Consider the following 17,293-nt stretch of genomic DNA (forward strand, 5'->3'; position numbering starts at 1 on the left):
TCTGTGTCAAGCTTGCTATGAAAGCTTTTGTGTTTGCATCAATAGCAAGTTACAATAAACTTCATACTAGCCTCCAAAACTAAGTTCTAATACCAGGATTTAGGTAGAAAAGCAACTTTCAAAATCAAGGCTCAGTCTTGAAGAAGTTAATATGAGAATTAATTTCAGCAACCAAAGTAATGACTATGTGAGTCATTATTTAAGAAAACGTTTATGAATCAGAAATGGACACATATATGTATTATTTTAAACTCCGGATAAACTATTATGGAATTGACTTGAAGATCTAACCTTTCAGTTTGTCAACTGCTAGAAGATACTTTTCCTTGCCCAGTTTTTACAAGTACTTGGAAGTATGCATTATTTTTGCCTACAGTATTTCCAATTAATAATGTATCAGAGAAAAGAGAAAACACACTTATAAATTGTTCAGATCACACCATTAGAAAAAAGTCTACACAAGACCATATCCCAGTGCAACATTAAAGTGTCTAAAAGTACTGAAAATGAAAAAGTAATCATAAAATTGATGTTGCATTTATATGATTATCTATGAATACAGTAATTTCCTTCATGTAATTTCTGTTAAGAATAAAGAAAATGCTCTGTGGAATTGCTGACAGTGCTACCATTTAGTCTAATGCATGAGGGGCTCTCAAACTGGACAGGTGAAGTATTCACAAATGGGCAACCCTCACTGTTCTCCTGAATATGTGAAAACCAAGGCAAGACGGGGTGATTTCTGGATCTCTGCACAGGACAGATCCCTCTGCAGGAATGCTTTCATGTCACCTGGTAGGCAGCAGCTTTGGGGAGAGTGATGAAGTAAGAAGGGCATTCAAGAACCCCTGCCTGAACCTGAAATACAGGTTTAAAGTGAAGCTGAAGGCAAAATAAGAAACAAGTGTGGGTGGAGACCAGTCCTGGGTAGAGAAAACAAAGGAGAGTTAACTAAACACATTTTAAATCAGGTGGTAAACACAAGAGCAAACCCACTTGTCCAACACAAAACAGTGGCACTATCCTTGGAGAGCTGTGGTGGTGCAATGCTTTATGAAACTGCACACCCAACTATCTAATTCCATTCTCTTTATTTTGTCTTGGCACTATCTACACGAATGGAAAACAACTGCAAATATAGATACATGTACTTGGGTTTTACTGGCTTCCAAAACACGACTGGACTGGAAACAATGGTTCCAACACATTCATCTTCTTTCAGACTGTGGTTTCATGGAAAGGTGGTTGTTTCTTGAGCTTTTAATTAGCATATCATTTGTACGCTAGCCAAGAGAATTCCCAAAGGCTTTTCCCCATACTGCTCCTGTCAGCCTTTTTTACAGAAGAGTGCCCAAGCAAAGGCTACTTCCAAAATGCATCTGTAAAACTTACATTTGAATACTCTTCATTCATAAAACAGATGGAAAAGTGAGGAGTAAGGAGAAGAAAAATGTACAGAAAGAATGTAGACCTGTACAAAAATCATTACAATGAAAACCAGAGATTGCTTGATTCTCCATTCCCCATAATAGAAATATTAAAATTAATGTTCTTTGGGCTGCGTGTCACATTCAATTCCTAAAACAGAATATTAGCTATTGTGTTTCTGTGCTTAAAGTCATTTTCCCACTGCTTTTTGTTGACTGCTTGCATTATTTAACTTTAAAGAGTCCAAGAGGCTTCTGATTGTTTCACTTCCTATTCCTTTCATCCTATTCTTCATCTTGCTGGAATTATTTTTTCCAAATGGTATCAGTAGAGCTGCCAGTCCCCAAGGTTCTTTATTGATCATTTGCGGAGTTTTATCTTCCTTCTGTAAAATCCAGGCACTTTCTCTGGCCATAGCTATAAATTTCTCCAGCTGTGGCTGATTAACATTCTTGCTGATATTAAGGTCTTGTTCAAAGGGATTCCAGATATAAAGGGGAGACGACTCAGGCTTATTTACTTCCTTTCCCTGCAGACAGCATAAAGAAAAAGCCAAAGTTGCATATGTACATTATAGGCTGAGCAAATAACGAATCACTTGAGTTATTACATTAGAATTAAAAGTGTTTTGACCTATTAGAGAACATTTTGCAAAACACCCAGTCATTATTAATCAAGTTAATTTTCTTGTCAACTTGACTGTATTATTCCTGTTCTCTGAATCCTCTCAGTGGTGGTTTTCTTTGCCACATGAAACTTAGATATCCTTCAAGGTAAAGAACACACAACTACAGCTTAACCTATCTTTCTGGCCATTCTCCCATTTGCTGTCCAACAAACCTCAGACCTCACTACTGCAACCTCCTACTCTTAATTCCACTTGTGTATGGGCAGCATCAGGGTGTCATATTAACCTGCACAGCTCAGTTTGATAAAATACTGCATGCACTTAAACTGTTCAAACCATTCCTCCTACACTGTTCAGAGACATCACAGTGCTGGTGTAAGTGGACAAGATTGCTTTGTTGGCTGAAATTCCTCCCAGTTTGGTCTGCTTTTAAGCACAGAGCTATTCAGGTCATGGTCCCCTGTTAGGCACCTGGTATAGTACAACACAAATAGCTGACAACTATGTAGTTTGTTATTTAAATGCACTTCCATCTCAGTGCTTATCAGTGTTTCTTAGCTGACTGGTTCTGTATAGCAGAACCTCTTCCCAAGCTCTAGCAGGAATCTACCAGCTCCTGCTGGTCCAGGAAGTGTCTGTGTACACCTTACACACTCTTGCCCCAGGGCGAAGAGCACTGTCAGAGGAAGAGCAGCAGCCCAGATACCTCCCCTGACTAGCTCAGGCTCCAAATGTGCTTTTGCCTGCCTTTTTCAGGTTGAACAGCAAACTGAAGTTCTCAACCTAAATAAATCAGTTTCTAGGATCGATCTGCAAAAAGGGCTCTTTAGCCAGTGATCCACAATGCCCGAATAGGAAAGAGAACAAATGAGCATCCACACAGCAATGTGGCACTGAAACCCCGCTCTGGAAGCAGCCCAGCATGAGCAGGAGTGAGTTATGGAGGTTACATTTTCATATATTCCTACTACACCTGCATGCACACACAGATCAATAGGACGACTAAAACATATAAAGCAAACTGAAGTGCTAGCACAGAGTTATCATGCTATGGCATGCCTACTGAGCTGCAGCACAGTTACTGTAGGCTGATACAAACTGCAGGAGAAAATTGCAGTGTCAAAAGCATACCCAAAACTCAGCTGTAAGTTTTAATGTAGGCTCTGGTCGGGTCTGGACTCCCAACTTTAAATGCGAATCTTGTCAGCTCACAGGGTTTGTCACAGACTTTTGCTATGACAGACATCTTGACATTTTAAAAGTTTTCCTCCCACAGAAGCAAAAGAGTTTGACTTTTTTACAACTGCCACTTTTATTACAGGGCTTTTCACAAAAATCACATCAGCTTTGCATCAGTTTCTGCTTTCCAGCATATCCAAGCAATGACACTGTAAACGTTCTTAATGGTATTGTAAATTACTGGGCTCCAAGAGGAAAACACTCCTCCTTCACAGAAAGAACTCTGTTTCCATATAAATGTTTCTTTATATATAATTAAAGATGATAGAAATTGTTGCTTAGCGTATGCAGTTTGTCAAATGGCAGACAGAGAGACTCAATTGTTAATGATGAGCAATTAAAATCCATTTACCTTTCGAAGATTTATGGAATTCTTTCTGAAGTCAAAGTTTCCAAAATATTCAAAAAACTCACCCAACAGTACATCTAAGGGGAAAGAAAAACAAGAGCCATCAGTAACATTAAGGAAAAGTTTGTATTCAATATGGTCATAAAATAAACAAAAGTTATGAAGATCTACCTACCAAGTGTTTCTGTGTTTTTTGTAGGTTTAATCTTCCTTAAATCACTAACAAATGAGCAATCATATCCTCCAATTATATGCTTGTCTCTTTCACCTGAAAGAAAAATTGTGGGTATATTTTGAAGTAATAAACACTAAAATGCCATTGTATTTATAAAATTCAGATAACAAGCTGAAAGCAATGCTACCATACTACACAAATCAAATTAGGAATTCACAAGTGAACTTTAAGGTTAAGATTCAAATTAAGTGGTAAAAGATTTAAAAGAAAAAAGTCCACAGATGGGCAAAGGAAAAGCATCATGAGCAAATGGCACATTTTTAAAATCCTACAGGACTAAGATAAATGACATCGTATCTCTTAAAACTTCTTGTAAGTAACAAACAGGGTATCTCTGCATAGAAGGCTGTATTACACACTTAAGAGCACAATTCTCTGAGGTTACTGCCTACATGAGGGTTTAAAAAAAGATCAGCCCCAGAGCATTCACTGTCTTCCTCTGAAATACTTCACAGAATTAGGAACACTCTTGTAAATATCAGAACACATGTTTTATGTATAAACATTTCTACAGAATTCTGATGGAAATGTTTAAAATTATTTTAAAGTAAATGAACACAGATCTTTTCCTCCACTTCAAGCACTCAAAGCTTCCAAGGAATCATGTCAATAAGCAGAACACATGAGTAAGGAATCAAGAACTTGGGGTATCATTCTCAATGCTTTCATACAATTCACTGAAGATAACACACCCTGAATGCTGTGTAAGAAACCTCTAGAACAGCTTGTTTGTGGAGATACAAGAACTATTTGCAAAGGGCCTGAACAGTCTCAAGGATATTAAAAATTAGGAGGAGAAAACATAGCCTTTCTTTTAAGCATTTGGTAGCTATAAAACAATACATATCATATCATCATATTTTGTGCAGTTAAGTCTGCACAAAATCCTTAACTCCAGAAATGTTCAAGACCCTACAAGAATTCTAACTAACAAAATTTTTAAAAATTCAGGAGCATTGAACAAGTAAATTACATTTAATTATCTAAGAGACAGAATAATTCTAACCCCTCTAAATTGAATTAGTATTGTATTGAAAAGGGATTTATTTTGCTTTTAAAGATGCATTATTTTCACTAAAAAAATCCATGTAAAACTTGTGTATTCCCTCAAACTTAAAACACAAATAATATTCATTAGTATTCGAGAGCATAAAGAAATTGCTTGGGTTTATCACTTTAGATAAAACAAACAATCAGCTGCAATAAACACAAACAGCTGTGCTTACCTGCCAGTTCCTTCAGCTGGTCTAGTGTTGGAATGATAGGTGGCGATCTCCTCTGCAGAAAAAACATGACCATCATGGTCAGGGAGAAGTTTGTGATCCAGGCGCCAGGAGCGCTGTTAGTGAGCCCATGGACACGGGCCCAGCACCGGATAGTGAACACCAACGCTCGTACACGGGAATCCAGGCAGCCATAGATGTACAGGAGCTCCGAACTTCTTATTGCAATGCTGAAGAGGAAATGTCAATGATGAGAAAATTATAAAGTATCAGGTGCAGTATTCATTGTTCATTAAGGGGGCTTTCATGGAAAAAGAAATTAACTTTTATACATTTTAAATAATAGAAGAGAATCACAGAATAGTACAACGGTTTGGGTAGGAATGCCTGGAATTATCCAGGATTAAATACCTGGTAGTTTTTCATAGCAAGCATAATACAGTTCTGGATAAATAATATGCATTTGCACTGTTTCCTGTTTCCTCAATCCACATCACAGTGGGAGGAAAATAAACCCAAAATAAAGAAAACACCATCATGTGCTGTGGAGTCAAACTATGCAGAACTGAGGTGAAAAAACAATATTCAGCCACAATTACCTTTGGTACGTTAGATATCTCTATCCTAACATATAATAAAATTCAACTAGAACTTCTATTACTGCTATTATCTAAAAGGTAGTAAAATGCTGCACTGAAAAATAATCTAAGTGCAGAGACACAAAGAAATCCACAAAACAAGTCAGTTTGGTAATTTTCAAATGATTAGTGCTTAGTCAAGCTGAAAAAAACAACTAATCTGGAAGGATAAAGGTTTTCAGATGGATCAGTTTTTGATCTCCTTTATCACGCTGTTACACAACCATTCATGTATTGTACAAATGGGAGGGCAAGAAAAAGTAGAAAAAAAATGGCAGTATGAGAGCAAAACTTACTTTGATTCAGTTTTAGCCAGAAGTGCTAAAAGATGTTCTAAAAATTCAGCATAGACTTTTGAGGACATTTACTAGGTCAAAATTTTGTACCACCTGGACTTCTTAAATTTCAGCTGTGAGATGCTGTAGGGTGTCCAGAGAGATGTGTTTCTAGTAAAAATTATAACAAGACATACAGTCCCAACCAGCCAAACTATCAGCAGTGAGTTACAAGGAACCTTGTACAGAACTACATGCTAACTTTCACTGTGGCTGCATATAGAGAAGTGATTTCATTGTAAGAAACTTGTTCAATATTGCCTTAACAGCTCCTGCATATCCTGAAACAGAATTTTGGGTAATTCAGTAGTGTATCTGATCTGATTGCATCTGATGCAGAGAAGTCACAAAACCGCACTAAAGCACGTATCACAGAAACACAAAATAATCTGAGCTGGAAGGGACCCACAAGGATCATCAAAGTCCAACTCCTGGCCCTGCACAGGACAGCCCTAAGAGTCACACCCTGTGCTGAGAGCATTGTCAAAAAGCTTCTTCCACTCTGTCAGGCTTGGTGCTGTGACCACTTCCTTGGAGCGCCTGTTCCAGGGCTCAACCCCGCTCTGAAAAACCTTTTCCTAATATCCAACCTGCATCTCCCAGACTGAACTTCAGGCCATTCCCTTGGGTCCTGTCATTTTTATCCTGAAGAATAATCACTCATATTTTTCTATTCCCCAACAACAATGAAAAGGGTCAGTAACTCATTCTGGGCTATGTACGCTTATGCCAGAGCTGTTTACTGCCCTGAGGGGGTGTTTCTGACAGAAACCCAGGACAGCAGAAGCACAAAGGGGCGGCGCGGCCATTCCTGCGTCGCCGGCGGCCCTGGGGGGATTCCTGGGCAGCCGGCGCCCCCTAGCGGGCAGTGCTGCGAGCGGCCCGGGAACGCCGCGGGCCCCCCTTCCCCGCGGGAATTCCCTTGGCGTCAGGGCTTCTTCCCAGCAAACAGCTGTACGCAGGCCGTAAGAAAAAGGGAAGGACACCAAAATAACTAGAAGCGAAATCCCTAAAAATTAACATTCTGGAGCTGCTTAATCTGAAAAGTAATCAAGAAAGGCTGCACATATGCCATGGGGAAGTAATGACTAATGAACACTGACTGCCTTCTTCCCTGTTTTATAAGCCAGCCTTCTTCCATAGACTGGTTTTTGAGGCTTCAGCTACCAAGTATTTCCTATGCTGGAGAAAGACAACTTAAGGCCATCAAACTCTAAACTCTAGAAGTCAAAAAATATCCTTTTTACTTTCAGAGCCAACATTCACATTTGTTAAGAACCCAGAAAAAAACAGTTGATATTACAGGTTTTCTGAACGCAATAAGTACATCAGAATTCTCTGCAAACTTTTCAAAACCAGGTCTCACCTGTTGCTCACTGACAGATCACACTGGAATCCTGTTGGCTGATGGGAAAACTTCACCAGAGGGCAGCGGGCATTGAGGATCTTCTGTACATTCCCACAGCCAGGACCAAAATTATCAAGGCAGTCACCAATCACAGAAAGAATCCTCTGAGTTGCTAATCTTTCTGATGGTAATCTTTTCATCTGATACTCCATTTCAAAGGGACCTTTTTTCTAACACAGAATTTTAAAAGCAAGCTGTTAGCTCTCAAACAAAAGAGACATTTAAAAATACTTCTGAAAGATCACCGCAATTTGCAAAGGAGTTTGTACAACTAGAACTGAAAGACAAGAATTATTCAAAGCAGTCCACAGAACTTAAAATAGGTAAAAACATATTGCTCTCTCTTTTACATTCTTTTCTGGTGATTCAATTTTTCCAGGCTAATTAGTGATCAACTTACTATAAATCTACATGTTCAAACAGAAGTGTAATAGTACTACATCTCATTACTGGCTCAAAAAGGTTATTGTGGAATTACCCAGAGAGCATAAACGCTCTGACTGCAAAGAGGAGCACACAATTACAGAGGGGCAACACAACCAAACTACCAATAATTTCAAGCTATCAGTAATTCCATGTCAAATCCTCAAAGAGCAACGCATTATTAGTAAATCAAGTAGCAATGTAAGGAAAAACGTCTTTTTCATTTAAAAAACTTTAAAACTTAGCATGCAAATTACTTAAATTGTTCAAAATTAAGATACAATTCTGGAAGACTTAAAAAATTACTTCATGTCATATATAGTTTCCATGAAAGAGAAAAATATTGTGAAGATATATTCTAACATCAGAAATTAACTTCTCTGTAGGTCTTTGTATTTTGATTTGCCATATTTGTAGTTTTTACCTCAATAAAACACCTGTGAAATCTCTGGGTTTTTTTATAGTCTTGTGTTTTTAACACATCAGCTAGTTTTATTTGCTAATCTTATATTTTACACTGACTTATCCACCCCCTTGGAACATGTAATGGGTGAATGCATACTGTACAAATAAATTACAGTGATGTAACAGTAACTGAGATACCAAGTGCATTACTTTTGTTGTCCACAAATTAGTGACCTCAAACAGGTGAAACAATTCAGAAGTTATGGACCTTGCAACCTTTCCCATAAGGTCAGTTCAGAAGCTGAATTTCTGAGTGTCTCTGGCAATCACCGAGGTGACTGTTCCCGAGAGGAGTGGCTCTCCAGAAAGCACCACGTGTGGTGGAACATGCCAGGACAGCAATCCCTAATCCCATCTGGCTGTGAGGCTGCATGCTACAGTAGGGCTGGCTCTTAGTGAAAGAAGCCTGTAACTATCAACATCGAGGCAGTTAACAGGAAAGATAAAGATGGGTACTCAGCTGACCTGTACGTGGGCAGGTGTTGATATTTATATTTGTGACAAAAACCACAATGGGCCTTTCCAGACAGCCCCTCACTATTTCTCAAAAACTGAATGAAGACTGTTTTATAATGATAAAGTAGATATTCTTAGCAATTAAATGAACATTCATATACAGCTTGGGTGCTACCTAGGGGCTAGGAAGTACTGATACACTTGCCTCAACCCTGTGGTTCCTCCCCAATTCTTGTCATGTAGATGGAAACAGCAAATATGAAACTATTACTATTAAGAGTAAACAGTTACTTTTTGGTAAACTGATACAGTAACCTAAGCAAGAAGCACAACAGTTTAACAAAAACTGCTATCCTAAAATATCACAGAGCACTGTTTAAAGTCATTCACTAATCTCCCAAACTGCCCAGGGGTTAAAAACGCCCTGTTTGTGGTCTAGCATTCACTCTTGGTAAAGAATGTTCCCACTTCTGCCCTTTTCTTAAATTACAATTAGCAGTCAGCTTGCCATAAGGCTCAAAACCAGTTATTTCATGTAAATAAGTGCTGAAATGCCTGATCCTCCCCATTGTTGGCACCTCCTGAAAGGCTACAGAAGTGGAGAAATCAGAACATAACTTTTTCACTGCTGCTAAATAAATCACCTTGTAACTAAAGCTACGTCCCCTTTGTCTCCCCAGAGTAATAAGTCTCTGAGCTATTCACAGGTAATCACAGCTGCTCACTCATCATCAAATACTCTACATTTCACAACAGAACTTCTATCTCCACAGAGGATACACAAAAAAAGAAAACAGTTAGTTACTAAAGATACTGTTAAAATAGACATTTTATACTTAAAAGTTATTCCTTCAAAATTTAAGAGGCAACTTCACTGATTAAACATAAAGATTTTAGCACTTCACACACACATGACAACCCTTCTCTTCTGACATATTTGTTTTCATTGTGATTTATCACTGCAGTAATACTAAAAACTATATACATTTAAAGGATTATTTCTTTAAAAGTAACTTATACAGCAATATACAAATTGTACAGAAAAGCTGAGAGAATTTTCAATCTTAAAAAGTTTAAGCCCATTGTCTTCTAAGGAAAAACTTAAAAGACAATAGGCTTAAACTTTTTTCCAAAACTTCAACAGTTTTTCCCAACAGCTTTTCCCAACAGTTTTTTCCAAACTATCTGTCACCACACAAGTAAAAAGAAAAGTTTTCACGAGAACCACTTACTTGATTATTCATTCAGAATCTGTGAACTGTAAGTATTCACCATGACTATTCCACATCCTGAGCTCTCACACCTGCACACACTCAATATGTGCCTATAGATATATTTACAGCCCAGTACATAATCCAGTAACTTTCCTGGAGCACAAAGTCATCTCTTTAAGGTAAGGAAAAGAACGTGACAATCCTCCCAAAACACAGATGTGCACATGCACAAACTTACTTTGCTTTAGGACATAGAGGACCCTAAAAAACAAAGCCAAGCTTTAAGAGAGCATGGCTGAAGCACAGAAGCTACAGAGAAGAAAACACGACAATGGAATGGGAAGGTCTGATTCTGCTGAAACAAGTTTGGAGGGTTTTTTTCATAGTGAAATTCACCCTAATAGTGCAAAGTTTACATAAACACCAAATCATTTTCTTCCTATTGCAAAGAACATCTCATCCATGTCACAATCAGCTTCTGAAAGTCTTCAGATCCAAACATTCAAATAAACTTGTTCACACTCTATAGTATGAACCCATATAAAAATCTAAATAAAAATAATCTCATTCCTGTGTGTGAAACAGCAAATGAGCTGCTCTGTTGAAGAAATCCAACAAACTGAAGATGCACAGCACAATCTCACCATTTTTGTAGCATGCTTTCCTGTGTCACGGAAGTCCAAAAACATGTCCACATCAGATCCCAGTTTGCCAAATGTGTTGACTGAAGAGCCAAATGGCTTTACTGTGCTGTCAGGGAAATAGGCACGTGCAAAATCCCGAACCAAAGAACAGGCCAGAAATCGCAGCCTGATGTTTTCTTCTGTCAGCTGATACTCATTCAGTAGAATGTACATCTGACTGCTTATCTAGTTCAGAAAATAAACACCATAAATATACAATGGCCCATCTTCTATTAACATATATTTTCATCTATTTAATATCAATGCAATTAGAAGGTTATTTTTCAAAACTTCAAAAAGGTTTCTTTCATACAGAAAAATTATTTTCATAATTAAAATGAATAATTTCATTTATTTACTTCAATGTAGGAGAAATAAATGTTAATATGTTACCATTTTAATAAAAATGTGAATATGTTACCATTTTAATAAAAATAAATAGCTTTTTAAGTTTCACATGACCACTTGCAAATCTGAAATGAACGTGCCTTATTTTTAATTAAGAGAGATCTAGAAACCTCTACTTACGCTGTCTGCAAGACAAAGCTTTTCAATAAGGTCTTTCACTGGAATGTGACTCTGAGGAGAGAGGTGAAGTGGTGTCTCTTCTATGTGTTGACTAGCTGGGTTCTTCAGTGTGAAAGTAAAAAGTCTTGATTTAAATGGGACAACATGATGCTCTGAAGCACTTGGGATCCCAACAGCATCCTGCAACGAGGCTATACTGCTCTTTTCTGAAAACTCTATTAAAGCACTGATGCCCTAAAACATTAAGAATGGAAATACAGGGTAAGATAAATGCATACACTGCTTGAACTCATTGAGAATGATATTACTCAGATGTTACTGGTGCTCCTGAGACAGATTACTATGACAGCCTTGAAGCCAAATGCTAGGTTCCATATCTCAAAACACTTTAGATGCTTTTCCACAAGAGATTAAAAGTATTTAAGATGCACTATTCTTGGAAGCAAGCACTAAACATAAAAGTTCAGAACTATATCCATCTTAACAACTGAAATACTCAAGAAACACATAAAAAAGAGCTACCTCTATTGTCAGAACAATGAATGATGCTATGTGAAAGTTTCAAAGATTTAGTGCAAAACAGGTTGCTGGCTATTCCTTAGAGGTGTTGCTTAGCTGACTTATGAATAAAAATCAACTGCTCAGCAACTTGTGAACATTAGCACAGATAAATACAGATTTAATATGCTAAGTGTAAATAATTTGCTTAACTTATGTATGAGGCCTTAACCAAATTTTCTTTCTGGTATTTCTTTTCATTTAAGTCTAGATTTTATTTGACATCATTAATTACTTACACGATTTTCAAAAAAGAAATGACTCTTAACATTCCCATGACTGGCTAAGTACTGCAATAATTTTTTTTCATTAAGTTTTGATGGGCACTTAATTAAAACAGTCCGTTCAGCTTGATCCAGTCGTTCTGTCTGGACTTCAGCAAATGTCTTCTTTCTGGTACTGACTTCAGCATCTGTGAGAAGAAACAAGCATCAAGGCTTTTCCAAGTAAACAGAAAGATGTGTGGCTGGTTTTAGCACACTTAATTCTTTCCTATGGATTGAACAACTAAACAAAGGTTTGTTTGACTCTACAAGATCATGACAGCAAAAATGAAAAGAATGAAGAATGAATGAAGGACAATGAAGAATGAATGAAAGAAATATAATGCATACAATTGTAATAACAAGGAGTAGGAAAGGTAGGAAGAAAACAAAACTGACTTCCTTTGGTGCACAGGAAGCTTCATAATACAAGGAATCTTTTGTTCTTTAATTTGCTGCTCACCATCAAAAAACTTAGCACACCCCTAAGAGATAGGAAATGCCAGCTAGGCAGTGAGGCAGGTCTAGACCTTTGGCAAGCTTCACTGAAATGGCAGTCTCTCTTAAATACCACAAAACCAGCACTTTGGAACAATTCAACACTTGCTATTTTTACAACTCAGCACCTTCCTTTACGGTAAACTCCCACTCAAAATTTTCACTTAATAATGCACTTTCATCTACTCCAGTACAATAAACCCATAGAGCAGTCATATCTCATCACACCACTGGCAATCTGTACTGCTGCTGACAGCCTCCAGAATTCACACGGAATCAGCACATGCTGAACATCCAGAAACATGGAACTTTTTCCTCTTTGCATACAAAGGGGCTATCTCCCAAATCTGAAGTCATGATTACTTCCCTGCATAGCTTTCAAACTAATCCACTGACCACATCACATCAGCAGTGCCTGTGAAGCTGTTGCCTGTTAATATTTCCCTTTTGTCATTTGGATTGGGAAGCTGGGGAGCATTTCCCAGCAGCTACCATGTGCCACAGGGATATTCAGCAGAGAGCACTTTATTCTGCTTTTGGTTTTGAACAACCCATGGGATACCGTGGCCTCAAGAAAACCTTTAAGTATCATTACATGATAGTTGTTAGTATTACTTGATACTATTTATTTTAAAAAATCTTTCATTTTATAACTTTACTGAGCTCTCACAGTATTATTTACTGTTGTAAATAATAATCACAGTAGCTTTTTCAACAGCCAAGTTTTATACTAGCATTTTTTATCAGAAAACTAAGGAAACACTTTATGAAGATGATAAATACCACAGTTTCCATGGAAACTGAGAAGGATGAAGTGACCAAGATGCAAAAAAGACAAGTCCCACGGATGGGTGACAGGGACCTGCATTAGGCCGGAACGGCTGTGATTTTTGCCTGATTTACTACCTGTACATGCTTACACGCTACGGAGATTATATGATCTCACAACTTCTGGCTCTGCTGTCCTTTGTAGAGTCTTGAGCATGGCACTGATGCTCACTAGTTCTCTGCTTGTCCTAAAGACACTAAAGTGCCAGTCACGCATTTCCTATGCCCTTTTGAGGGGTCTCTCGGGGTGAGCCCGTCACTTGATTCACCTCTAGCTGGTATCTACAATCAACAATCCCCGTCCCGGGCACTGACAGCGGACTCCGGCCTCCTGGGCTACCGCCCCACACGGCACAGGCCGACCTCACCGCCCGGCCGGGCTGCCCGGGCCCTGCGGGGCTCCTCACGCCCAGGACGCGGCCGCTGCCCCGGCGCCTCCGGTGGGGCCGAGCGGGTCAGGCGGCCGCTCCCCTCCCCACGCCCTCCGGCACAGCCGGCTGCGCGGCACCGAGGCCCGCGGCGAACGCAGCGAGGCCTGGCGAGCCGTCCCTACCTTCCCCCGGCTCCTCGGCAGCCGGCTGCGCGGCGGCACCGGAGCGGCCGAGCCGGGCGTGCCCGCGGGAGCCGGGCACGGGGAGGCGCAGGCGGCCCCGCAGCAGCGCCAGCGCCGGGCCTCCCGCGCGGAGCGCCATGGCCGGCACGGCCGCGCCCGCTCTGCGCAGGCGCCGCGTTCCACGGCGGCCGGCGGGGCTCAGCCCGCTCCGTGCGCGCCGGGAAGGGCTGAGCGTGCCTGGCGCGTTTGGGCGCTCTGCTGGGAGGGAGCAAAGCTGAGCGGGCAGCCCAGGGTGCGGGCAGTGCCTCCTCCAGGCAGACGGGACAAACAGCTGCCAGCAGTGTGCCCTGGCGGCCAGGAGGGCCAACCCCGTCCTGGGGGGCATCAGGCACAGCATGGCCAGCCGGGCGAGGGAGGGGATTGTCCTGCTCTGCTATGCCCTGGGGCCGCCTCACCTTGAGGCCTCTGTGCAGCTTTGGGTATCACAGCGTAAGAAGGATATAAGGCTTTTAGTGAGCATCCAAAGGAGGGCAACGAAGAGGATGAAGGGCCTTGAGGGGACAACTTAAAAGGAGAATTGGAGGTCACTTTGCCTGGTTGTCTCAGCCTAGAGGAGATGGAGGGGAGACCTCATGGAAGTCATCAGCTTCCTCATGAGAAGGAGAGGTGGGCACTGATGCCTGTGGTGTCCAGTGACAGAACCCGAGGGAATGGCCTGAAGTTGTGTCAGGGGAGGTTTGGGTTGAATATTAGGAAAAGATTCTTCACCCGGAGGGTGGTTGGGCACTGGAACAAGCTCTCCAGGGCAGTGGTCACAGCAGGAAACCTGAGAGTTCAAAAAACTTTTGGACAATGCTTTCAGGCTCATGGTGTGATTCTTGGTGTTGTCCTGTGCAGAGGGCCAGGAGCTGGACTTCAGTGATCCTTGTGGGTCCCTTTAAACTCAGCAGATTCTGTGATTTTGTGAGGTTCCCGGGTCAGGCTTGAGGCGTGGGTGTGAGCAGCTGCCTGCCCTGTGTGAGGAAGCACCAGCAGCCCAGGCCAGGGCTGGCTGTCAACGCCTGCGTGAACCCTGCCAGCCAAGGGCAGGAGGGTGAGGGTGGGCATGGGGGGAACATGAAGGGTCAGATGGCCAAGGTGGTGGGGGTCTAATGTAGGTTTTGGCAGACTGACTTAAAAAAGGGAAGTAAAACCTTTGGCCTGTATCAGCGATGTTGTCCAGTGGGGCTAGGGAAGTGTACTTGGCACTGGTGAGGCCACACCTTGAGTGTGCCTCAGTGTGTCCAGTTCTGGGCCCCTCAATTCAGGAAGGACATTGAGGTGCTGGAGTGAGTCCAGAGAAGGGCAACAGAGCTGAGGAAGGGTCTGGAGAATGAGCCATTTGAGGATTGGGTGAGGGAGCTGGGTTGTTTAGCTTGAAGAAAAGGAGGTTGTAGGCAGGTGGGGGCCAGCCTCTTCTCTCAGGTAATCAGTGACAGGATAAGAGGATATAGTCTTAAGATGGGCCAGGATAGTTTTAGATTGGACACTAGGAAGAATTTCTTCACAAAAGGAGGGATTAGACATTGTGATAGGCTGCCCAGGTGGAGTCACTGTCCCTGGAGGTATTTAAGGAAAATCTGGACATGGCAGTCAGTGCCGTGGTCCAGTCAACGTGGTAGTGCTTGGTTATAGGTTGGACTTGATGATCTCAGAGGTGTTTTCCAACCTAACTGAATTTGTGATTCTGTTTGTCTGGTCCTGGGCTAGGGCTGTGAAGGCAGAGATACTGCAGTGAAGGCAGCCTGTGGGATCAGAAATGTGGTGGCTGGGGCAGAGAGCTGCAGGGCACCCAGCAAGCAGTCATTGGTCTGCAGCATAGTTCCCCAGGCATGTACTGAAGAAAATGTCATTTTTTTTGGTTTTTAAAAACATCTATGTAATACTTGTGGGCACATCTGTAGTGTATGTTAGGGCACTTTGTGTGTTAGTAGGTCTTCAGTGCAGTGCTGTATATATTTGTGGCAGCCTCCCAGTATGTCAGGGTCTGTAAGTAATTGCTATGACCTAATTATTTTGGTTTTGTATTCTAGGATGATCATTAAGACAGAGAGTATATTGCTTTTAAAATAGAGCATTTCAATTTATATCCTATTTATGCATGCCATGGAGTACAAACTTGTGTTTCCTCCATCTCTCCATGGCGAGTTTCCTTTGGAATCCTAAGACTTGTCCTGCTTAAATTGGAGATGTGGAGAGAGGACCTCCTCCTCTTTCCCTCTTTGAAGTTGGTCTAAAAATAGAAAAGGGTTTCATTAAAATTAATTGTGGGTTTGGAAAAACCAATACCACAAGCAAGTTCCTGAAAGAGGATACCCAAAGTACCCTAGCGTGAGAGCTGCTGCACATTAAGGATGTATTACTCAGCCTCCTTAACCTCCCACTTTCAAGGTGCTGCCAATTCCGCCCTCTCCTTGGTCTGGCCTCTCCTACAGCCTCATTTATTCCTCAGTCCTTCCTCTCTTTTGTCTTCCTATAATCATCTTCAGCTTTCTTGCCTTTTTTCCCCCACAGTTTTGTTTTGTTTTGGTTTTTTTTTTTTTTTTTTAGCAAATGCACTGGGTGGTGCAATTGAACAAAGTCAAACTCAATAAAGAAGAGACCTCTTTCCTTATGGAGGCTTGCCAATGTATTTAACATCTGTATAGTCTGGAAAAGAAACCGTGTATGAGCAAAGGTTAACCCTGCTAGCAGGGTTCCATATACATAGTTATGATGCTAAGGAAAAGAAAATCCTATAGTGAGTCTGAACTCTTGCACATTCCAGAATGTCATTTGTGACATACTTTGGACAATTGTGAATGTCCCAGGAGAGGTTGCAAACATAAACCATTTTAACAAGGGAGTCAGGGTATCTTGATAATATAAAGAGAAAAGGAGTTGTATGAACTACTAAGAAACACTGAAGCCTAAGGTGAATGTTTGTCCTGAAGCTCTATAATGATGGTTTTGCCCTTGACTTCAGTAAGCAAGTAGTCATTACACTGCAGATAATGAACCAAAAATCCATCTTGGGTCTTCTGACACCTTAAGACAGATTCAACTCATCAGTTCCTAGTGCTGTGGTAGCTGGTTTTGTTAAAGGTGCTACTTGTCTCCTTGAAAACGAACTGGCTGAAGAGGAGCTATTGGGCAGCACAGTTTTGCAAGAATTTCTTCCTTATGGATAAGAAAAAAAAAGTAGTCGTACCCAATTTTAGTAATTACCCAACTCACACTAGTGTGTCCCGGAATATTTTAATACTACTGCTACTAACAAATTCTTCACGTTGTTGTCCTAAATTCCACCCGCGTGTCAGCTG

At 40.8% G+C, this 17,293-nt stretch overlaps 1 protein-coding gene across 1 annotated transcript; it reads right to left on the reverse strand.

Moving 5' to 3' along the window:
• Positions 1-1,074: 1,074 nt before the first annotated feature.
• MTPAP (mitochondrial poly(A) polymerase) lies at positions 1,075-14,091 on the reverse strand. The gene is given in 10 exon segments (XM_036396272.2): positions 1,075-1,642; positions 1,645-1,957; positions 3,648-3,721; positions 3,820-3,912; positions 5,106-5,332; positions 7,442-7,653; positions 10,686-10,910; positions 11,253-11,486; positions 12,050-12,222; positions 13,953-14,091. Coding segments are annotated over 10 exon segments (1,737 nt in total). The 3' UTR covers positions 1,075-1,595.
• Between the last annotated feature and the right edge of the window lie 3,202 nt (positions 14,092-17,293).

The sequence above is a fragment of the Molothrus ater genome, chromosome 1 (assembly GCF_012460135.2).
Source record: "Molothrus ater isolate BHLD 08-10-18 breed brown headed cowbird chromosome 1, BPBGC_Mater_1.1, whole genome shotgun sequence".
In the NCBI taxonomy this organism is placed as follows: domain Eukaryota; kingdom Metazoa; phylum Chordata; class Aves; order Passeriformes; family Icteridae; genus Molothrus; species Molothrus ater.